Source organism: Athene cunicularia (genome assembly GCF_003259725.1).
Source record: "Athene cunicularia isolate RWA chromosome Z unlocalized genomic scaffold, athCun1 chrZ_part1, whole genome shotgun sequence".
Taxonomy (NCBI): domain Eukaryota; kingdom Metazoa; phylum Chordata; class Aves; order Strigiformes; family Strigidae; genus Athene; species Athene cunicularia.
In genome coordinates this window covers 17068802-17093741 of record NW_020799142.1, presented here as the reverse complement: position 1 = coordinate 17093741, position 24940 = coordinate 17068802, and the positions used below count along the sequence as shown (strand labels likewise).

Below are 24940 nucleotides of genomic sequence, written 5' to 3'. Positions count from 1 at the left end.
TGTGGTCCTCAGAGCAGTGCTGCCTCTGGTACAAATAGGGGACATGGTGTTTTTAAAATATTTACCCTCTCAACAGCCTTAGTGGGTGTTGGAAAAAGCTACCAAATGACAAAGGCAGTCATGGAGTCATACCTCTCTGGCTATCATATGACCCTGCCTCTCCTACCCTCTCTTTGCTCAAATAAGAAACTGCATGAAATACTGGCCAAGGCTCTCTGAGAATTTATTTTCACTTGGAGTCTTCTATAATAATTGCGCATGATTTACTGTGTAAATGACTATGGCTATGACTAAAATTACTTGGCAGATTTTCCCTGCTAGTACATTGTTGTGAGAACTGATTTCTCTAGATGAGCTGTTTATGTGGTTTGAAAAAGAACTAATCTTTTATTCCACAGTAGAATAAGGATTTATTCCTTACTACTATCAGGGAAATGGAAACATTTGTCTTCCAGTGCCTTTTCGTCAGGCATAGGAGATCAGGACATTTATAGATATGCAAAAAGTGGGGTGCATGTACATTACTCATGTTCTGGCATCCACTTGTAGAGTTAGACATGGACTGTATGTTGGGAAGAGGTCTGGCAATTACCCTGTACTTACAGGTTTTGCCTGAGACAAATTCCTGCCAAACTCAGTGGGAGTTCTGCAACTGATTTCCTTAGAAATCTGATTCATATGAATAATTACATTATCAACAGCATGTTCCTACTTGAAGGACTTATTGTTTAACAGTCAATCATTTCAGGTAAAGTCAGTTTTTCTGGTGATCTGGTTGTACTGATGAGTTTGTATATCCATACTGCTGTACCATGTACAAGTCACAAATTGGCTTATGACCTGACATAAATGAAAGTGGAAAATTAGGTTAGAGCCATGTAGAAAACTAAGTAGTACTAGGGAGCATCCCTAAGCATTGGAACTCGATTGACTGTTTTAAAATACTGTACTGCAAAATATTTGAAATCCTTCCTGGCATGGTTTTGCCTTGAGTCAATTAATACTTTCCCCACCAGTTCCTGTACTTAGTTCAGGAGCTAGCATGGGCCACAGACCATTCCCAATAAGTGGTCTGCATACGACCATCCTGTTTTAGAGAGTTTGTCAGTAGAGATATAGGCTGTCCTGTGATAGCTGGCCTTGGTTCTAGAGCCAAGACTCAAGCACATTTCATTTGCTATTGCAGATATTGTCATGAATGTTTCTTCTGATGGTATTGGAGCAAGTTTATTTCTTACTCAAAACTATTTGCAAACTCTCTTCCTCCTTGTTTTGCAACTTGACAGCTCACTGTAGAGCCCTGCTGCTATGCAACTTTCCAGCTTTCATGAGCAACAGCTGTACCTTTGCTGGAATGACAATATTTACATAAGGAAGTGATTTCTTAAGGATAAGCTTAAAAATGCAATTTGATCTGTTTTCATTTGTTTGCTAAGAGTCAAAATTGTCTTCAAAACTTAGTCACATTAAAAAAGAAATCACTACTCTCCCTTTCTAGCTATCTCTAGAAAACTGTATGAAAAAAGGAGAAAAGAATTACAATTTTGCAGTGAAAGAAATCTGCCTGAAATCAGCCAGACTCTGAACTGTGCCTATCAAATACACCTTTTCTGGCCTACGCCAACAAAAGACATGTCTGCCATGGAGAAACACCCGCTAAGATTTAAGAAGTCTTTGGAAGTCTCTCTGAATTCTTCCACAGAGAAGGCAGCCCACAGAAAAAAAAACAGGGTGCTGGTCAGAAATAAAGAGCACAGTGATCCCCTAGGAGAGGCCTTGGCCCTGAGCCATCACTGCTTTCCCTGGCCCCTTCCTCTGCCCTGGCGGGGTGGCCAGTTGTGTCCTTGAGATGCCCCGCAGCAACACAGAAATTCGTTCCTAGAGATCCTGAGATTTAAGTGTGTTCTCACCTTTCTAGTAATTACAGAGAGGCCACTAGCTCAGCCAAACACAAATGAATTGCCTATGCTTTGCTTTTACAATGTGTTTAAGGCATACAGGTATTTTGCTCTGCTCTCAGGAAACAGGGGAATGAAATAATTGCATTGTGGCTATGGAGCAGATATGCAGGCTCGTAACTTTTTAAAACTTTGCACTCTGAATCAACCTATAAAAAAACCATAAGCACAAGTCCACATGGCAGAATACTATTCTTAATGGCTTCTTTTTAGTTGCCTTCTTTTTATCCCTAAAGGTTTGCATTTCTTCACTTTAGAAGAAACCTTTATTTGATTGTTTGTTTATTCTTTAAATGAAAGCTGATATTTTTATACAATCATATGACTGGGAGCGAGAATTTTAAGAAAGAGACAGAGAAACTTCTGGTAAAAATCATGACAACTGGCAAGGTGTTGCAGGAAGATTCTCAATCTTCCCAGGCTATTTCCAAGGTACTACTATTATGATACAGCAGTATGTAGTAGTAAGATAGGGTATATTGTGAAGTATATACTGTATTTTACTGGAATTTCAATGACTCGTGATCTAGAATTGTTAGAAGAGCTATGCACTTTGTTTCAGTATCAGTTAACAGTTCTCTGGGATGAAGATGTTTCCTTTGATTACAGCAATTATTGCTGGCTGCAATGAAAGGAGACAAATACCTCCTAAACCACTTCTAACATAACCCTATCTGTACCAGCTCTTAAAAATATTGTGTGTGTAAAAAATGTGACATGATATATTCTCTCTTCAAACCAGAATGATATGTGTTCTTGACACAAATGTAACACATTTGCACTGAAGGTGTCAACTTGAGTGGCAGGAGGTTTGAGCTTTTGAAGACAGCAAACCTTAGTGTGGGCAAGGTCTGTCTATAGTTACATGTCAGGAACACCACAGCCACCATTTGTCTGATGGGAGACCAAGCACCTAACATGTGGTCTTTGAAACAGCCAGCGTGGAACAATTATTTCATGTGAAACATGCCTGAGAATTCAGTTTTGAATGACAGGTAATGTTTTTTATGTGGCCCTGCTCTGTGTTTCAGCCCAAACTGCCTGTGTGCACAAACTGCCTCTTTCCTGCAATTTCTGAAAGAAGTTTCTGTGCAGTGCCTGGTCTTCCACTTGCTGTGTTTTTTAAAACTGAAATTAAAACACAGGGCCCTATTCAGTCAAAAACACCCCCTGCAGCTGGTACTGCCTGGGCTCTGTGAGTCTCTTGTGAAGATATTCATACAACTCTTAAAGGAAAAATATTCACTTTCCAGCAGCCATGGAAGAAGCTGTTAGACATAATGATAGTGTTAACCAGCAGAGCTGTTCTCTGTCACAGCAGAGAAAATCATGCTTGTCCAGAGTATTTATTACTCCTGGGCCTAATAGGGCAGCAGAAAGTATTTTTTCTTGGCCAAGCTTGAGTAAGAGAAATATTAACAGCTCTATTGCGTGCTCTCGTATTTCAACTACCCCTTCTGGACCTAGAATACAGAAAAGTATGTGGATGGAAGAAGCAATTTATAAGGCTTCATAGCAAGAATGTCTCAAGAATTAAAAAAGGGGAGTCATCCTGCACATATTTCCTCTGATTTCTGGGAGCATTTTAAAGGAAGAAGAGGGATTTGTGATTTGCCTCCACCGAAGCCAAGTGGATTTTGTGCAGTTTTAATTTCCCCTATTCTCAAGCATTATTCTGCACATTTGTTAGAGAAAAATTGAGGTAGGGCTTAATGGTGGGATTAAATAATAAAATTTACAAAGTACAGAATAATGGAAAGATTAAGGTATGACAGGTACTCTGAGGGTCTTGATGCTACAAAGGGAATTCCCTTTTGACTTTCTGTTTGAGAGACAGCTTGTTCCCAGAGCTATGATCCAGACAGGATCTTGAATGAATTTCAGAGATTTCCCACTGAAAGCAGCTTGCATTGGAGTAAGCCTAGTAAAAATGCACAACAGGTTTTGGAGTAGATACCAAAATAACAAAGGGATGTTATTTAACAAGGCAAAATAACAAGGGATATAACCCAATTTCAGACTGATTAGGATTAAAGAAGAACAAAACTAGTGTTGAAATAATACCAGTTGCAGAAGCAAAATATACCTTTACTTTAGAATAACAGAAGTTGAGCCTGTTCTACATGAACCATCTGTGGGAGGCTGTGGCTGAAGGAAACAGGTTATTCATTCTAGATGTCCTTAGTCATTTACAAATATAGTATGTGGCAGCTCAGAGCTTTTAAATTTCTCTGTTGACACATTTTTTAAGATGAGTGAACTTAGACCAAAAGGTGAGGATGCAAATATTTAGTCATTGTAGGAAAATGTTACTGGATTTTCATGCAATTTCTATTTCTGCCTATCTGGTGTGCAGGTGTTTTGTACATCGATACTAGAATTTGCTATGGCAAGTGAGCAAGTAAAAACATATTTATATAATTCTATCTGGGAAGTTTTCTGCAGTAAAGTTCAGGTATAACTTAGTAAATTATGCTACAGTTTAGACCACTTACTACCAATTGCATAATACAATGTTTAATGCCATGTTCTGTTTTTCTTCTTTAACCATGGCCTGAGTAATTTTTAGCAATTTGACATCTTCTTTGCATAGGAGATAGGAACATACAGCTCAACAGGAACTGTGTTTGGCTCCTTGTCTTCGTTAATCTCTAGAGAAATAGGTCCTCAACCTTCAGCTAATTATTTCACAACTATAGCTGTGTAAATATGTTTTAATTTGTGTTTACATTATTTTAGTCCCAAAGGCCTTCGGCAAGATTGTTTAAGCTGCTGATTTCTGCAACCCTGATTTAGCAAAATTATTTAAGCATGAGTTCAACATGAAGTATACACATAGTCCCAGTGAGATAAATAACTTTGTTTAGGGCAGCAGCACTGAGACTGTATTAAGTATGCCTTGCTCTCCGAAGATGTTAGATCCCTGATCTGTGCCCACTGGCAAAATGCTGGGACTGTTAGTGGCCATTCCTAGCCTCCATTGTCATCATTTTGCAGGCAAAATAGTTGTGTTTGGAGTATTTAGGATACCACAATAGCCAGCTCGGCTCAAGCAACTGCCTGGTGTAACCGTGGCTGTGGCTCACCTGTACTGCCCAGTGCAGAGCTGTTTTGAAGTCTTTGTCCACCAGAGTCAGGTCTGCTCCCTTGTGCAGCAGAGTCTGGGTGTGCTGGGGCCTGTTGTGGAAAGCAGCCCAGTGAAGTGAAGTCATTCCCTGAAAGCCACAAACAGGAGAGAAAATAATTGTCACTCACAGGAGTGCCCTTCAGATCCTGGTAGATAAGCTAGACAGATCTGAAACCATTGGGGACAGACAGACTCTTCCCTCTCCCTCTTGATCTGGAATAATTAGTAACAGCTTCTGAATTAATGAAGTCATAAGGGGGAACCAAACAATCAGCTTTTTGGAATTATTACATAAAATGGATACAAATATGAATGCTTCTTTCATATGTGACTATAGTCTGTTATAAATAATGTGTGGTCAGGACCACAGCAGCTGGGGGATGGTTCCTCACTGCTCAGTTTGGAGCTTGTGAGAAAAGCCTGTTTTAGACTGCTGCTTTGACATGACATAGTGTGATGTTTATTTTAGTCCTTATCTGTGATCCAAAATAAATATTATAAGCTAGTGTTCTAGCTGGCTCCAATCAGCAAGCTAAGGAACTGGCCCGGTGATATCAACAAAAAAGTCACAATATAAACATCTCATATTTACTGTTTAGGGAGAAAGCAAAGCAAATAATAAATTATTGACTAGAATTTTCATTCCATCTTAGCTGTGTTTGGTCTTGATAGATCAGAGAATTCATGGCCTATATATGCACCTTCATCAGCATTTTATACACACTTATATTTTACTCTACATACATATTAAAGCTTTTTTCATTCAATGTGTTTCTTAAAAATTGCTAGTGTTCAGATGTTGTAACATTTTACTTTGGTCAGGTGTTGTTTACTGTCTCTTAACAGGGAAAATGCATTTCAAGGGTCTTGCCTGGTTTCCAAAATGACAAAATCCAAAAATGTAGAATGGAAAATAAATTAAAGCTTGACATAGAACCCCATAAAACCAATTGACAACAACTTAGGGAAGGCACAAGCTATAAAACATTGATGCAGAGAGCTTATCAGTGCAGTAATAGTGGCAGCTGTTAGCAGTGATTTTCTAATTAAAAGCTTGAATGCCCTAACATTAATTTCTCTGACTCATCAGGTATCTTATAAGGCTTTTCAAGTTCCCAGATGGCTTAAACATAGGTGATGACAAAATAGAGCAGTTAAACAACAGCAGTTTTGGTTTTAGTTAGGGTTTGCAAAGCTTAATCGTATGAGTTTTGGTTTTGTAAAACCAAAAATGAGGGTAAAATCCTGCCCTAACTGAAATTAATGGGAGCTCTACCATTGACATCAGTGGACCAAAGTTTTGACACAAGAGACTTAGTACTGTTGACAGATACTAGATATCTGTGAGTGCTGTGAAGTGAGACTTCAGTGAAGTGATTTTCAGCTGGGAAATGGGTCCTCACCCCTAGTCCTGGAGAGCAGGAAAAATCACTGAAAGAGGAAAAGCTACAGTGTACCAGGCCAGCTTTCTGTCATCCACTCTCAGTCTGTTGATATGGACAAAAAATATTCCTGAAAAGACAATTTTGTCTCTGCTGTGGTAGCCAGCAGAGTCAGCTATAATATAGGAGTGTGAGAACTGTGGAACTGTGGATACGGATCAAAGATCTCTCTAGTACAGCCTCATAGCTCAGAGAGGTCAGCAGCAGATACTTAGGGAGAAAATATAAGAAACAAGCTTGATATATACAGTCACCTAACATTTGGTAATCAGGCTAAAGATTTCTTTTGACATCCAGACCTCCACAGGGTAACACATTTTTTGAAAATGTAATTATTTTCATTTTCTTTAAAACTGCTATCTGATAATTTCTGTAGGTGCCCCATCATTTCAGATGTAGGAACTAGTTAATGAGAGTTCTCTTTTCATCTTAATGCAATTTGTGATGTCATGGACTTGTATTATATCATCTGTCTGACATAGTTGTCAAGCTGAAAGTACTATTGTAGTTAGTTTGTTCCAGTTATTAGTCTGCCCATGAAAGAAAGTTACTCTACAACCATTACCATCTTTGTAGTCCTTTTCTGTTCCTTTTCTTGTATATCCTTTTTCAGATTACAACTTGCAGCCTACATTTGAGGTGTGGGTGTACCAAGGATTCAGACAGAGCATAATGCTGCTTCCTGTTTTGTTCTCTATTTCTTTTCTAATAACGTATACATTCCACGTGTCCTTTCAGAGCACCCAACTGAGCAACGAGCATTGAGCTGGTTGTAGCAGCAGCTCACACGTGTGGGCCTGTTGCAGCGGGCAATGGATATCTAGCCCGCACCCATCTGATTTGTGCGTGGTGATAGCATCCTTGAGTGGCATCTGTAGATAGGCTATTGTTTTTGAGAGGAAGCATGAGAGTGATATCAGAACTATCAAAGCTGAAGATCCAGCAGAATATCGTACAAAAGGTGAGACAGCCAAACAATTGGACATTTATAAAAAATAAGGAACAACAAGGGACATAAATGGAATAAAACCAAGAAAAGACCTTGGGAAATATAGTGTGGCACTTGTTTTGTCCAGATTTGAGGCTTTTTCAGGGAATGTTTCTTCACATTGTTATTTCATAGACTTCATAAGTAAAGCCACAGAAAGACACAGTTGTGGAAACTATGAAACCTCCAGATGTACTTCTTACTGTTTACGCGTTCATGTGTTTTTTGGGGTGTTTTTCTCAAGTGTAAGATGGGAAAACTGAAGCGTTTTATTTATGCCAAGAGAACAGCTCTATTAGCCAAAATGATTTGTGAGGATCCATATTTTTCAGAAAACATGAATATTCAGGGATTAGTACTGACACTTGAACAAATATCTTTTCAGTGCCAAATGACAGTGAGCTGGACTAAAAGTTCCAAATTGCATGTAGTGATGCATTACAGCTTGAAATTAGGATCCATAGTTCCATGTGATTCATTAGCAACATAATTCTACACCAAGACAAATTATACATCTGGTTTAAGTTGTTGTGAGCAGGGTCTGCAAACCATCCAGTGGACGAGGAAGGTTCATGGGAAGAGGGAAAATTAACAACCCTGTGGCGGTTTTGGCACCATGGAGAAGAGACACATCCTTGAGAATTTGTTTGAGTGAAGAAAACATATGAAAAGACATCCAGAGTCTCTTTTGTGTCTCAGCTTTTCTATTTGGAGAATACATCTGGGACATTAACAGTCTCCTGTCTATACTATATATATATATATATCTTCGGGGCACAATTCTTTAAGGATCAGAGAATAGCATAAAATTTTGTAGCTCCATGGCTGTTCTGTGTAATGCCAGCTTTCCAATATTTTTCTTGAGAACAGTAATTGATGGGATGATTGGTAAAGGTGAAGATTTAGTACAATGTCTAACTTCAGAAGAATCAAAAGCGATTAATGTCTTGGTAAGTGAGTCAGGAGACTGATTAAAGGTACCTCATAGTTAGTGGTATATGGAGAAGGTTTATTTGCCTCAAAGTGCATCATGTATAGTAGGAAAAATGAGATAATGCTTTGCAGAGTTCAGCAAAAGCATTACATAAATTTTTGACTAGTGCATAGTCTCATCATAAAATTGATAGTACAGTGAACTCTTTCAGAACAGCATGACTTGCACGCCTCCAGAGCCTGGGACTGTGACTTGTAGCAAAAACTCACTCACCTCGTTGTCCTGATGATTAATTTCACCAAGATTTGATTGCTGCAGAAGCACGTTCAGAAGCCTGCAGAAGCAATGACATAATCAGTTTGCTGTACTCCTGACTAAACCTGAAAAAGTGACATTTTTTGAAAAGTAAAACATGTAATTTCAAGAAAAATCAGTGTTAGTGATGGGCACAGGTCAGAATCTTAGTTCTGAGCTTTGTCATACTAGAAAAGCAAATAGGACTTTATGGCTTACTGTAACAACACAAGTTTAGTGCTAGGAATTAAAAGCAGATCAACTAGGAAGAATTGTGCTGATTGCCAGGCTAGAATCAGAGTATGTAATTTTATACATGTGTGCAGTTTTTGGTAGCTTAGTAATAATTTTCATCCTGTTTTATAGAATTTTAAACAAACAGGAATCTAAACAGTTTAGTTTAGATTTAGTTTAGTTTGTTTAGAAACAAACAGTTTCTAAAGGATTTTTCACTCTCCTTAGCTCTTGGAGTAATGTGATGTTGTGTACGTGCTTGTGTGTGTTTGTGTATGCATGCATGATAAATATTTACACACACACAATCTGTTAGTATTTTACAAGGTCTGTGTGTCTTCTGGGATAGGGCCATTGTATGGTATAAAAAATAGCAATGCATTGGTTCACATTTTATAGAATATCAGACTAAAACACTCCCCTCTGGTGGAGGGAACAGTTACAATAAAATACTTACATTAAATATTCAAGTGCAATAATATTTTTAACACTGCATGAATTTTGATTTTCTTTTCATTTTTGGTATCTTATGAAGATGTTCTGAAATCACTATAGGTTTGGCAAAGATGGTTGTGTTTTATAGTAGCATGCTAAGTGTTTAAATCGTATATATGGGTGGACCATGGAAATGAAAAGGACCGTTATAACAAAGTCAAATAGCATAGATTTAATGTGAATGTACAGTTCTTACAATTCTAGTAAAAGGAAAGATATATCCTTTAGTGGATCCTGAGTAAGATCATAATGCAGATCTGTGACTCATCTGAAGTTGTGAATTTGATAGAAAACTTCAAAACATGGACAATTGAAAAACATGCTGTTTTGCAAGGAGAAGATGATGAAGTGTCAAGGAGGAACTCTGATAAATGCAGACAATGCACATTTACATGTATATAACCATGCATTTATTCCTATGGACAGGAAATGGAATGAAAATCTTTTGCTGCTTTTCATCAGGACAATCTTCAACAACTTCCATTATATTTTCTGTATTGAACTGTGCTTAGGTGTGTGGATCAGATAAGCTAAAAAAGTATGTTGCCTGACAAATTTGTTCCCTCCTCCCACTAATAAAAAAACTAGATAATATAAATTACTAAAAAGAAAGACACATACAGTTGCTTAGGGCTGATCTGGGCACTTCTGCAGGTGAAAAGCTTGTCCATTGGTAACACAACCTTCAGGTGCCAGAAGTCTAAATTTAATTTTTTTCTAACTAGAATATACCTAAAAAGGGTGAAGACTGTGCAGATCCCAGTGCCTTGCTTGGATTTCTAATACATTTGCATATGGATACAAATACTTGTAAAAAAGGGGTGTTATACCTCCTCTTCTGGATCACACAACCAATGGCATAATGGAGTCATACTAGAGGAACTCTGAAAAGGATGGCATTTTAGGATTGCTGTGATTAGTTTGATAATTAATTTGTAAAAAAGAAGAGACATTTTGTGGTCATTTGGCACAATGACTCAGAATCTCAGAAATACAATATCTGAAAACAGGTCTGGGTAAGAATGTGATGGTGAGCAGAGAGAGAGAGAACCATAATATGCTTGTAAAATTATTCATCACATAGTTTTATATTCTGAATCATGGTTCTTTAGTTTAACCTCAGATGTAATCAATGAAACAAGTGTATGTGAAGGAAATCTCGTTCTCTGAGTGTAAAACAACAAACTTTGACTCACTTACATCCTTAGAACATTATGACAACATAAGTGCTACCAGTCAAATATGTAGATATTCAGCCATACAGCTGAGATTTCTCTGATACCTGCTCTTAAAGACATAGATCAGGAAGTCCATATATTCTTTTTCCACCTCTTCTCTTAGGCTCTGTGGAATGCACTGAAGCACATGAATCAATATATAAATTGGCTGATCACCACCTCTGTCTTCATAGAATGTATACTGCATATACTTCTTTGGCAATGACACGGGATTCAAAACTGTGATGGAAAAGCCTTCCACTCAGTGCTCCAGGCATGTCTTCTGGCATGGGGCAAACCCAGAGAGAAGACAGAGGAAAAGGAATTGAGCAACTATAAACTCCTATGCAGAACAAAGGTTTGCCCATATCCATGGAGAATGTGAAAAACATTAGGGAACTCTGTGTGCTGCTGGTAATGTAGATTACCGTTCCCTTTCAAGTAGCAGCATGTGCAGTGTTGTAACAAACATTGTCTTCTTTCTGTGGAGGCTTTGTTTAATAATAGTGACCTGTACTTTTTCAGAAACCTCAAACCATATTCTCCAAGTGATGCATGAAAAGCAATGATAACATGAAAAATGAATAAAGCTGTTAAAAAAGGCTGGAGAGCAAGATCAGCAGAAACGCACAGAGGTCTGGGCAAAACTGTAGACTCAGTGATTAAGTCACATGAGCATTTTGCATGTACTGAATGTTTTACCTGTCTCTAATGCCTTCCTATTCCTCCAGACACGATTTACTTAGGAGAATTTTCTGAGTGAATTTTACATGTACAAATCAAAATTTGTTAAACTCTCCTCTTATCATAGACTGGAATGAGACAAAGAGGATCTTCCTTAAGACTCCTTGTGAAGAGACTCTGTAATTGTTACTCCACCTTCAGTAAAAATAGTTAAAAAAGAGCCAGTCCACCAAACCTCAGCTTTCCCTTTACAGTAGGGGCTCTCAGAGAGGTTGTTGTGTGGAAAACTTTTCTCACATTTACTGCTACTTGGAGCAGAAGTTCAGAGAAGGAGCTTCTTGTATTATGTCTTGTGGGGAGGTGGCAGAAAAGTAACTCGTCAAGGGAAACTCAGGGCTTCAACCTCTCTCATATTTTTTCTTTTTTCCTCTCCTGCTGTTGTGATCTTAAACTGGGATCCTCACTTTACTTGGCCATATATCTCTGTTACACAAGTGTTGTACAATGCTTTTTCTTCTCTCTATCCTCTTTATGATAACAACTAAACAAAGGAAAAAGTCACAAATGTAGTTGTTACAGCTAATGTTACTGACTCTGGCTTCCCTTTGGACTGGGTTGCTTATGTTGGTGAACAACTGTTGAGATTCAATCAGCAAATGTTGTTGGAGCCTGGGACATACCTCACATCAGGCTCTGCGGTAGCAGCATGTAGTGGCAACCTCCCATTTTTGTCGGGTATGTTTTGCTTAGCACCGTTTCTGAGCAGGCTGACACAGCCTTCCAGCCAGCCCTAAAAAAGAAATTAAAGCATGTCAAAGAGGAAAGTGAAATGTATCAGGCTAGATAGTTTTTTGGTGGTTCTGGCATCTGTATGTGACTGTAGCTGTTTCTGCCAGCAGAGGAACTGATCTTTCGTTTCCACAATGGAGGTCTTGCAGCACTGAGAGCGGTTCCCCTTTGGAGTCTGAGCCTCAGACTAGCTTGTTCATTCATTTCTGCAATAAGGTGTTTTCTTTACACTGCATCTTGTGTTTTCTGCAGCTGTGGCAAGTACCAGCTGAGTAAACAGTGATTAAAAACCTGATAATTCCTAGATCACTAGCAAATGCTATGCATATCCCTGCATGTGGATTTAATTGTGCTAGGTTAAATCAAGAACATGAACACTTAATCTCATTTCTTTTATGAGATTTTAACAGGGATGACAAATCAATAGTAAAAAGCCTTTGAGTGTGGTCATATAAACATTGTTGCAGAAGTTTGAATTAGTGACAATGTTAGGCTGAAAACAGCACCAGAACAGTTGGGATGAATCAGTTCTTGGGCTAAAACCTTCTATTGATCACCTCAACAGAAAAGCAAGTAAACAATCTGGTTGTGACTGCACAAATCTTTCAGTGTATAATGAAGTCCCAGGGAAATCAAACATGTGTTTAAGTGTTTTGTTCAAACCTCTGGAGGCAATGGCTAAAGACTGTTCCCTCCTGTATGAGCTACACTGGATTTGGATCACCCACATTTATAGGGAAAACGTGTGGAATGATGGAATGAGAATATCCCTGTTGCAGCCTCCAGTGGAAGTATAAGACCACTGATTTGTGCATGTGATTGTGACTGTGCAGCTCTGCTGAATTCTGCTCTCTGGACAGACATCACAGTCAAATGTTCTCTAGACCTCTGATTATATCCATCGCAGAAATGGAAACTTCGAAGCCTGGGTGGTTTAAATCTCTTCCAGTCATTTCTTTTTTTTTCCAAATAATATTTTTTTCCCCCTCTGGGAAAAGAGGAAGGAAAAAAGGAGCATGACACTAATTATGGGATTTTTTGAAAATATCTGGCAGAGGAAATGTTTATTCTCAAGTAAGTGGGGCATGCTCCTTGCACTGAATGAGACTGCCTGTTTTGTTATTTTCTACACTTATTTTCTGGCTGAATATTGCATAGCTGAGCAGAAGCATTGTTTTTATCCTGAATTTGCAGGAAGAAACTAGATGCAAGGGATGTGTCTTAATTAGGCTGCCACATTATCTGTTTAAATGCACAGGTGATCATCCAGCCATAACTCATACTATGCAGCATGGGTGAACACACCTTCCTCCATTCTGTCCAACTAATAATGGAAGTCCATGGTCAGCCTCTCTGCTCAACTAACTTGGTCTCCACCCTCTCTCTGAACCCTGAATACCCTCCAGCCAGGAGTACAAGACTAAGGAGAAAATGACCATCCTTGTGTGCTTCAGGCAGAGCGCACCACATCTCCTTTCCCAAGCTTCACAATGGGATGTCTGTTCCTACTATCACCTGCATGTGGATTGACTGTGGGATTGTGTTGCTTATGATCTGAGTATCTTCACTGTCACCTGCAGAACCTTAAATTTAAGTTCTTAACCTGGTCATCTGAGGGCCAGCACTATAGTGAAAAAAAGCAATGCCCTGGCTCCTGTGGTGTGCAGGAAAACATGACAGCTGCCCACCAGAATTAGAGATAGGAATGCCCTCTCTGGAACATAAATAGCTGATGCTGACAGCAGGAGCAGAGAAGTTAATCCGCATATTGAGAACAAGAGGGGACTTTCCAGTGCACAGAAACAAGTAGGTTTCTTGAAACCACTCTGAGAATGCTGGATCTAGTGAGAACCTCATACCATGCACTGTTTTACAACCTGAAAGAGACAAAAGACACTCTGACAGGAGTGCTGATCTTTTTCTATTAATCATTATTTCCAGCTTTGCATTGTAGTAATGTTTACAATTTCACTGTTGTCTAGACCCAAATGTTTTGTCCTTTTTTTTTTTTTTTTTTCCTTTCTGTAGTAAAACCAGAAATCTTATTTGGTCTGCACATTTACTTCATTCACTCCATCTATCTTTCCACCCTTCTCCCCCACATCTTGGTACCAGATAAGTTGCCAGAGATAAACTGGTACGTCCACAAGCATCCTGGGTATTAAGGTTGGCTCCCATCTTCAACAGAAGCTTCACTGTATCAACCTGGCGTCCTGATACAGCATGCATCAAAGGTGTGCAACCTGGGGAAGAAAGTCAAATGTTCTTTTACAATTTATATTTTGTCAAAGCCATAAGACAGAGATATTTTCTTATTTGGTAATGTTAGCACTGGCAAATTAACAAATCCTTTCTTTGACAACTCTCCAACAGTTGTACTCAGCTTTTTGTAGGCAGGAAATAACTACTATGCCAGTTACTGACCACTTATTTTTAAAAAGAGCATGATTTCATCACCAAAAGCCCTGCCTTATTAATTCTGCTTTTGGAGGGAAAAGTGTTTTTCTGTTGACAGGCTCCCAGTATGAACCATTGGCTTTGTACACCATTTTGGAGGCTGATATTTTTCAGAATGACTAGCAGCCAGATGGTGATTGGCTAATTTTCTCAAACCCCAGCTTCATTCTGTCTCTGTGTATTCAAAAGATTTATGAAATCACGCCCTGTCCTGTGCAAAGGTGTATGTGTGTGAGTTGATGCTTTATGTAGACAACTTATTTTAAGGACTGGATTTGCTCTAGACTATTTTCTGTTGTCATGAGAACTTTTTTTTTTATATTCTGAAAACAGTTTCTGTGCTGGAAAAAACATGAAATCTACATTCAAACTTAATAGTCAAATTTCATCATGAAGCATTATGATATCTTCTAATTATTTCCTCTTCCTTTCATTCTGTTAACTGCTGAATAACAGCAAGAGATTTTCCTGCAGAATATGACAAAGCAATTTAAAATGACTGAGCTGGGAATAAACATGAATATTAGAAGCTATAAAACTAATAGAAACTTTGGACACAACTGAAGAATAATTATTCTTACTGGATTCAATGAGACAGCTGAACAAATGCATGCTACTCAATACGAGGTTTTGCAGACTGCCATATGTGCAGGGTGTGAGCCATATGTTTTGTCTTGCAAGACTGGTCTTTAGTTACATTTGTATGTACAACATAGTAAACAAGTTTATTCTGGAGCTGAAATACTTCGATTTGCTGATCAGTCTATCTCTACCCACTGCCCTTCATACCTAGTCCCTCTCCCGCTGAAGATCTGGACTGAGAACATTTCAGCCTGATTATGCATTTTTACTAATGACCAGTAAAGTCTTAAAGATAACAGTTAGGATTTCTAGTTTAAAGTGTAGGAAAAATTGGTAACTTGTTGAAAGTGGTAAGGATTAGAGTAGCCAGTGTTCATAGGAACACCTTAAAAGAAGATGAAATAAAAAAACACTTTTAAATAAACAAAGTCTTCCTTGAGAGAAGCTTCCAGAGATCCGTGACTCTAATTCACTTGGGAAATAGATGCATATAAGACCCAGAAAACAGACACTTTGTAATAACATTAAGTAGTAACCTGAATGCAAAATGAAAAATCTCATCGATAAAACTGATTATTTAGATCATTGCACATTGTACAACCAACCCATTAGCAAACAATTACTTGGCAAATCATTCAAACTGTGTCTACACGTATTTTTAAAGTGCAAAAGACTGAAAACTTCTACTCTACAGATGTGCAGAATGTATAGCATTTTACTTTGATAAAAAATATTGTTTTCCTTCACTGAAATGACAATTTCTCAGCATCTCCCTAAAGAAGATAAAATAAGATTAATGATAAAGTACTGTCTGATTATAGCAAAACTTATTTGTATCCATATAAAAAAAAATCTTAATTAAAAGGGGAAAGAAGTATCCAAACTGAGCATTTCCAGTGGATATTCCACATAATAATTTCCCATATCCTGCTACTAAATATAATTTACTGAAAACAAAAATCAGGATAAGAAATGGAAAATTTAATTGCAAGCTGAAGAAAATAATCCCCTGAGAATAAGCTGAACCTCCATTTACCCTCACTGTCACAGCACTCCAGGATGGAAGGATCTTCTTGAATCACTGCAGTTAGTGTGTTCACATCACCATTAGCTGCTGCTTGGTAAACCACAGTCAAGTCAATCTCTTCTGCTGCATCACCTGCAGAGGAAGAGTATGTTCATGAGTAAGCAGAAAGCAAGTACAAATGATTAACAGTGAAAATAATGACACTCATTTCACTGAGTTTTTATGACTGTATAACTCAAGGTTGAACAAAGTGTATCTAAACAACACTGGGTTTTGTTAGTCATCTGAAACTTGTTTTTCATCATAACTTCTTTGCAAAATTATCAGATATAGACAGTGAGAGGACATAAGAAATTGTACTAACATTGATTTAATGTGTCTTGAAAAACAATGAAGTAGTAACTGAACTAGCTCATAATATTGCTGGCTACAATTGTGATAGGATGAAATCAGGACACAGGCATTCTCAGTTTCAGTGTTAACCTTGCACCAGTCAGAAGACTGAGGCCTTTCATTTCCTTTCCTTGTGGTGTCCAGGGGAATTCTCAGGAGAGTGAACTTCTAGCAGCAATGGTTTGTGTTAATAATTCCTGCAAAAAGGAAAGATGGACTATTGCTTGGAACCCAGGAGAGGTTTATTTTGATTGACAGTTACCATATGAGGTATTATTTAAAGCAAATGCCTTGCAGGACCTGTTTCTGAATGCTCTTAAAATTTTTGTTTCTGGAGAAATTAATGTGGTGATTCTCTCTTTGCTTCTTTGCTTGTACCTTCCTTCCAGACTGGTGATCCCATGTTCCACATGCTTATACCTCCTTTGACTTCAAGTGAACTATTAATCTGTTAATGCCAGGAGCCAAAAAAGTTGATTTTTTTGGTGCAGGGTCAAATCTGATGTGTGTTGTTGGTCACCCACAGTCTCATGTTTAATTTTAAATAGATTCTGATTTTGCTTAGCTCAAAAAGAAGTACAGCTGTGGTAAGCTGTGCTGTTCGCTGTGGCTTAGAGTCAGAGCTACAGCCCATAACATTTGGCTAGCCACTGCACTACCTTGTTAGCAGGAGAAAGTAAAACTGACACCTAAGTCATACTAGAGAGGTGATCAAAGGGAAGACAGATTATGTGACTGATGATTTATCTTTACTCTCATGTCTTCTGGAGATAGGATAACTACATAAGCTGTGCAGAGAAAAGGGAGATGGTCTAAAGAGAATTTGAAAACTTAGTAAAAAGTCTTTTTCATAGTCAAATAATACATTATTATTAACATATTGGTATAACATATTTTAAACACTGTTATATATATTTTTGAGTGACAAAAGTTCTTTAAAGATAATTTAAAAGTATTAGATGTACTATTCACATTGTGATCAGACGTTGTCACAGATGAACCTGCATGAGCTCCATGCTGGGGTTCACAGCTCAGTGTAATTCCCCACATGTGACCTTCTCTCCTCGGGATGCAGTCATCACTCTCAACTTCAAAACTTGAGTGCTATGGAAATGCAATCAGCTCTTACCCTGGGAAAGGTTAGTCTGTCAAAGCTGGAGCTCTGGTTGTGGGCTTGGGAAAACTAGAAAGCTGATGTTAAATCTGCCTTTACCAGTGCACAGATTTCCTCTGTCACTACCCAACAGAAGAGAATTTAATTTATTTTCTTTTTTTCTAGCTTGTCTTTTAAATTACACATTTGTTAAAATTTGTAAATTAAACATGTTAACTTGATTTTTACTCTGTTAGGGAGTCTATTGCTGAGGGAACTGTTAATTTGGCTCAGAAGTTTTGACCTGTGTGCTTGGGAGAGCAGGAGAGACTAAGTCATTGCCTCCTGAGAGTCATCATCAGTGACTAGTATATGAAAAAAGAAGTGACTTTACCACAGGCCCATTAATCAGATTTCCTTATCATGCCAGATCTGCAGACTGCTCTCACAATTGGTAAACTCAGCAAAGACATGTTAATAACAACCTCAGATCTGAGCTAGTCCCTTACTCAGTATGGGCTGGGTGGAGGGCAAGGAGACAAGGCAGAGGTTCATCTCTTGTGTTGCTCTTCTTGGCCAGTCTTTGGAGGTACAAGGGACGTGCCGGCCATGAGCACTGACACAGCCCCTGTTACAGCTGCATGCGGTAGTTATATAAGGGAACGGTACAGACAAGACGCTGCTGGCATTGGGAAAGAAACCATCGGATGTGTTGAGGCAGACAGTGGATCAAAGGGGCCCTCCCCTCCTTTTATGTATTATGCATGTAAATTTTGTATTTTTTGCCCTTTAGCCTTGTAAGTACTGTTAAATTTTCCTGCTGTGAGTCAGGAACAGAGCAACACAGCCACAAAAAGAACCTCTCCATCTCCTGAGCAGAGCAGTTCCTTACCCAGAGGACAGGATAGCAGGAAGATAAGGATATGGATGCACACCTGCCTGTGGGTCCCTGACTCTCTCTGACCTTCTACATCTAGTTAAACCCAAAACCTTCTTCCCCGTGTCTTTGCTTGTGCTGGGCTGAATCTACTTTCCCCAGAGCAATTATACTCCTGTATGAGGAGAGGAAACAAAACTTGGATGGATGGATGGATGGATGGATGGATGGATGGATGGATGGATGGATGAAGAAGTTTTCCCCATGCCTGCTCTCACAGAATATGGTCTCCACTCCTTTTAAGGAATGGTGGCATGAAGCCACCACATCCAAGATTCATGCTTGCTCACCCATGAGTCCTACCTGCCAGAGCAAGCAGAGGGAGGTTCTCCAGGCTGTCACCCTGCTGGCAAGGTTGCACCATAAAGTAGACTGACACTAATTCCATTTCTGTAGGGTGACATGATTTTAGCTGGGATGCTTTAACATGGCCTGTGTGGCTTTGAATGGGGGGTGAGGAGTATGACAGCTGTGTACTCTTCTGATTCTTCACATGACAGAGAGCAGGAAATGCCAGGAGGGTTTGAATGTCATTTATGCTGGCAGCACTTGACTCCAGGTGACACAACATCTCCCACTTCATCTTTCCAGCTTACAGTGTCAAGGAATGAGACATGGGTGCAAACCTTGTAGGCCATTTCTTTCTGCAGACACCTTCCTGGACAGAAAAGGAATGGTTTGGAGAGTGGGTGTTCTGCAGAAGGTGACAATTAGGTATTGAGTGCTTGTATTCCCCTCTGTGAGCTTACCTTGATGAGGAGCTTGGCTGCAGCTGGGACACTAGCACCACATGGGATAAAGGGATTGTGAATTCACAAATGCCTGACCCTCCATCTTTAAATGTGTTAGCATTACTTTATTTGTTATATTGCAGTTCTGTAAATGCCAGTGAGTACTGGTGTCATTTCAGAGACATTTATATTTTATTTTGGAATATTGTGGTGCTACTGGTGAAAGGAAGATGTCAGCTTCAGGAAGGCGGGAGGTCCAATTAAGAGTCTGGCTATGGGGCAAGGGTAGGCAGAAACTGCAGTCTGACAACAGTGGTGTAGAAAGGTCTGGAAAAATCTTAGTGAGCAAAGACCAAATGATATACATGGTTGTGACATCTTTTGTAGATAAAATCCTCAGGAGAAAAAAAATACCTTAAAAGCCAATTTATCTGAAATAAGGTGAAGTGTCTTAAAAGTGTGTAATTTCTTTATGAAAAAGTAATTGTTTTTTGCTTGGAAAAGAGATTATATACAGAAACATGAAGAATAATCACAGGATTCAAAGCAATGAAATTACCTTAGTTGCGACATTAATTGTCCTCTGAGAATGCATGTTTTACACAACCTGCAATGCTGGCTGACGTGTTGTTTTACCGAGTGCACATTAGATGTAGGTATATGCATGTTTTCTCTGGCATTGTTTTTTTAAGGTCTAAATAAATTTGCTGTAGCTTAGTTTACGTGGTCTTGACAATGACTGATTTAGACCTTGCTAAAACACTAAGTTTTGAAAACTGAAGCCTGGATAACAGGATAATTTATGTTAATTGTGAAGAAGAAATATTTATGCATATAATTTACTTCCCTCTTTCCTATAAACCTTTTTGTCTCCACCAGCAGCCAAATGCCTATGTGATTTCCCAGAGCTTGTTGGCAGGACACACTAGTATATTTGATTTCAGCATGTCAGTGTCAAGGGTCAGCGGGATGTGGATGAGTGTAAATTTTGTAAATTGTAACTCTCTCTCTAATATTATGGATTCGTTGATTGCTTAACAAAGTAATAATCCCTGTGTGTGCCTGGCTGTGAATGTACCACTCTAGGCCTTTTTTCAGCTTCTCCGTTTAAATAGTAAACATTTGAAGCCATGCAGCACACATCTAAATTGCACCAAGCAGTATTAGGAGGGGAGGAGTTTCTGACGTTGTTTGGCTTCTTTAAGTCCCACATTGCTACTGCTGTTATAAGTATTACAAGATATTACTGAGCAGTACTGCTGGTGTGATTTTCAAGCCTTGAATGATGTTTTTTTGATCTGTAGCTGGGGTAGTTTCAGATGTGTGTGGTGGAAAAAGCGTTCGAAGGTTGGATTATTTTATTGAACCAACAGATACTGATCTGGTGTGCTTGAAAGCTAGTCTGTATTATTCCATTGTTATAAATTGCTCCAGTGAAAGATAATCCCCTTCTCCTTCCTAAAAACTATTATGCTTGCTTAAATCAGTAATGTGACATTAACTTGCTATGTAGGTAAAATCCACCATACACTGTAAATTTTGAATAGAGATTTCTTTGCATAACCAATGAGTTAAGTGTCTCATTACTGTGTGTTGTCTGCTCCTGCTCCCCATCCGCCTTCCATGCAGATAGCTGGGAAGGCAAACAGTAAGTCACAAATCATCTAATGAGCCAGCATCCCTGCAACTGGCAGTGGAGGGGAGATGGTGAATTTATCTGGAGGGAACCCTCTTGCTGGCGAGGTGCTGTGAGTAGAGTATGACATGATGCTGTACACGAATAAGGATGGGTCAGAGTGGAGAGTGGTCTGGCAGGAGAAGGGGTTGTGGATTAGAAGCAAGGGGAGGTACAGGCAGATATTGCCTCCCAATTCTCCCACTTCGATCCAGATAAGGTAGCTTGAGTCAGTCGTCCCCTGTATTGCTGTCTGCCCCCTTACCCATCTGGACACTTGACATCTCATTCCCCTGGCCTGGTCATATTCCAGCCTCATTCCCAACACCACTTCCATTGGCTTCCTGGCAGCCATCCCCATGGCACTGAGTGTGCAAGGTTTCCCCTTTCCTCCCCAGCCTGAGCACTGCTGGGTCAGCCTGTGGCACATGGCATACTTCTAGTGCCTGCAGAAGGAGACCTTGAGAACTACTGTTTGGAGCTGCAGAAGCTCAGTCAGCCCCATACCTCTGTCCTGTTGCGGACAATGTTCCTTACATCATCTGTGCATGACCTAGGAACACCTGTCTCTATCCCTGCAGTACAAATCTCACTTCTGTTGTACTTCCCTTCCTCCTTTATCCTTGCTGATTGTATTTTTTGTCTCTCATCACTCAGTTCTGCCTGATGGCTTCTCACTCTTTCCCACCTACTCAGGGTGGGGTCCTGGCTGGGCTGGAATAGGCCAGTATTCTCAAGACTTGCCTCAGCCTTTGAGCGCTATCGTGGCTGAAAAGCAACCATAAGCTTTACATGGAGTATATTTACTTTGACGTCACCAAAGAAGTGTAGACAAGCACAAAAGCACAACCTGTGAGATCCATCCTCCCAAAAGTTACTGCAGCATCTGTCTTCTTCCTGCCCTTCATCTTTTTTTCTACAGTCAGCACCTTCGTTGTGGGGCCAGCACAGCCACGTCAGCTTGGACACTTTGGAGGTGTGCACTGAAAACTGTGGCCACCACACACAAATTATTTCACAAGCTGACTTAAAGAGAAAATTGTTGCAACATGGATGATCAAACAATGACAGCTTCCTTTGGGAACATAAAAGGAATGCCACTATAAGGAATTCCTTATAGTGGATTAAGTCATAAGACATAAAAGCTTCTATCAGCAAATAAAGACATGACATTCAACCATTTAACTTTAAAACAGACAACAAAGAGACATTTGCATTACCATAGCAACCTTACCATGTAGAAAATCTTAATGCTGGGGGTTTTAAATATATCTTAAATACAGAATTATGGCAATACTTACCTATACAGCTAAGGTTTGATGAAGCAAAGTTTATCACTTGTCAGCATCTAGTCCTTTTAATGTATACAAACGAGTACACTTATAAAAATCAGGTCTTCTTTAATTTTTACTCCTTTTTAAACTGCTGTTTGTTCATATTGCAATACTCAATACATATAATCATAAGAGGACCGGTATATAATATAAACAATAAAATATAAACAATAAAGATATACATACATCTTTCAATGCTAACATAAGAGTAATCGGATGCTATTGCTATTCTACTGAAAAATCTTATTTTAAAAATCACTGTAGCAATAGGCTGAAATATCCATGTCTAAAACTGATGGAGGAGATTCCTTCATGTGTAACCAAAATAAATCTCTATGAGAGCTGATCTTTTCCAAAAATTCTTATTAATTCTGTCATGTAATACTAGTACATTTGCATGGGAAGCATGGGAGGACCATAGGATTTTGAAATTAGTAGCAGGTATCTTACCTTTGTGCTGATCAAACACTGATGAAGAACTGAAATCCATTGTGGTCTATCTCATTATTTACAAGACCAGACAAATGCCATCTCCAGGGTTTTCAGGGAAGAATCCCATATATTACAGTGAAGAATGCAACGATAGCTGTCGCCAATTTTCTTGTCAGAGAATTAAACTCGCTTTACGGCTGCAGGTTGTTGTCAAGACAAGGACGTTATCAATAGCCCAGTAGGAACGGCATATTCTGTTTGTTATGGACTCTCTTAAAATGACATCCCTGGAAGCTTAACTAAGCTTCTGAAAAATGTCTAAGCTTCAGTGAGTGAAACTGCCTATGAGCATCTCTGAGAGATGCTGCAGCTCATCCAGCCTCAGCAGCTGGGTGCTGCCCAAAGATAAACAAGCTTTGGAGGGTGAGTGGGACTTGGATGGCAGATGGAGCATGTGCAGAGCTGCTAGCCGCAGGTCGGGTGCAGACATCCTCACTGTGCCGGCCGTGTGGCATGTGCTGTGCTCAATGACAGCCCTGCGGGCAGGCTGCCTGTGCTACTGTGCTGTCAGCAAGCGTCTGAGGAGGTTTGTGAAATTATCTTTTCAGAAATTACCTATTTTCTGATTTAACTCCTGCATGGAGAACACAAATTAGCAAGCTGTTTCTACCTTAGTTTAGTACTACCCAATTACAGTTAATTAAAGTGCAACGTTTAATGAAGGGATAATAACTGAGAGCACATTACCATGGCTGAAGTGGATAGTGATAGCTCCAATAACATAGTTCGACAGGTATGATAGTTCACAGTGGATACTCCAAACCCAGTGTCTGCCAAAACAACAGTAGACCCACGTCTTCATGCTAATTTTTTTGACTGGGCCTCTGCCCCCCTAATTTGGGAACTCAGACTCTGTACTGTAATGGGGAGGTGACCCTGCTGATCTTTGCTTTTTGGTGGGTTGTTTCCATGGAAGAAATAACAATAAATGAGCTGACTTGGAATTTACCTGGAGCAGTAAATCACTGGCAGTGACTAGGGGCTCATGGATGTGGAGGATGTTTAACAGTAGTGCTCTGGAAGAGACACATCATTACTGCTGAAAAAGGCAAACTAATACATGAAACTTAGGAAAGGCAAGACACTTTTGGCCCCAAAGCACAAACAGGACCTATATTAAGGCTATGCCTAAGTTTGGTCAGCCTGAGAAGCCCCTAGACTTTATTCACTGTATTTATTCTATTCTGGTATTTTGACCAATTCCTGTGTCTACAACAGATCCTAGAGACACACTGTACATGTGGACACTGTAGGAGTTTATTCACATGCCAAGCATCTGCTTCTAAACCTAAATCTAAACTATGTGTTTGGAAAAAGATAGCATGGTCCAGGAAGTAATACAGCCTCAACAACTTGAAATGGAAGACCAGAGCTGAAATTCCACGAAATGTGTCACTGTGATCTGCTCAAGGGTCCTTAACAGTGGAGATGCATGTGGTGGGACTGTGGAACTAGAGACTGGCTCTGTTTATATTCTCTGCTGCTGACTGGTTTGTGCTTTGGCTCATCTCAGGCCTTTTTTATATTGAGGAGGGATCCATCATGTGGCAAGTGATGTCTACACAATCTGGAGGCAGAGTATTAGTTAGTCAGACAGCTCCTAACAGGCATCTCCTTGCCAGGAGAGTGGCTCAGGGGGTGGCACCAGCAGGTGACAGTCCAGTCTGTCCGATCTAACTCCTTGGCCCTGCTCAGAGAGCTGCCACAGCTGCTGACTTCATGGAGGAAGCGCTGGAGCTGGACACATGTCCGTGTTCAGGCATTTTGAACCACAAAATATCACCCTTGGTGATATTCAAAAGACTCTGAAAGTGGCCTTTGCTTCCTGCAAGTGACATGAGACACTTTGTCCTCTGTGTATGCAGGATTTCTGGTCCTGGGCACTACTGCAGTACAGGTTATGCAGGTAGCTGGCCACGCCACTGTCCTACCTAATCCAATCAATCAAATACTCACAGTTTTACCTGCCCATTTACTACTGCTTGTCTCTGGCCTTCCATTCTGCTCCTGAGATGGAGGTAACAGGCTTTGGAGATTACTGGTCCAGTCTCACTTAT

At 39.6% G+C, this 24940-nt stretch overlaps 1 protein-coding gene across 1 annotated transcript in view; it reads right to left on the bottom strand.

Annotated features, from left to right (window-relative positions):
- The window catches only part of ANKRD55 (ankyrin repeat domain 55), a 51728-nt gene extending 28513 nt beyond the window's left edge, over nucleotides 1-23215 (bottom strand). The window contains exons 1-6 of the mRNA XM_026865958.1: nucleotides 22842-23215; nucleotides 16238-16360; nucleotides 14275-14405; nucleotides 12054-12163; nucleotides 8723-8783; nucleotides 5045-5173 (exon numbers count right to left, since the gene is read on the bottom strand). Coding sequence (XP_026721759.1) covers nucleotides 5045-5173; nucleotides 8723-8783; nucleotides 12054-12163; nucleotides 14275-14405; nucleotides 16238-16360; nucleotides 22842-22881 — 594 coding nt within the window. The 5' untranslated portion in view covers nucleotides 22882-23215. The remainder of the gene's footprint in view (nucleotides 1-5044; nucleotides 5174-8722; nucleotides 8784-12053; nucleotides 12164-14274; nucleotides 14406-16237; nucleotides 16361-22841) is intronic.
- Between the last annotated feature and the right edge of the window lie 1725 nt (nucleotides 23216-24940).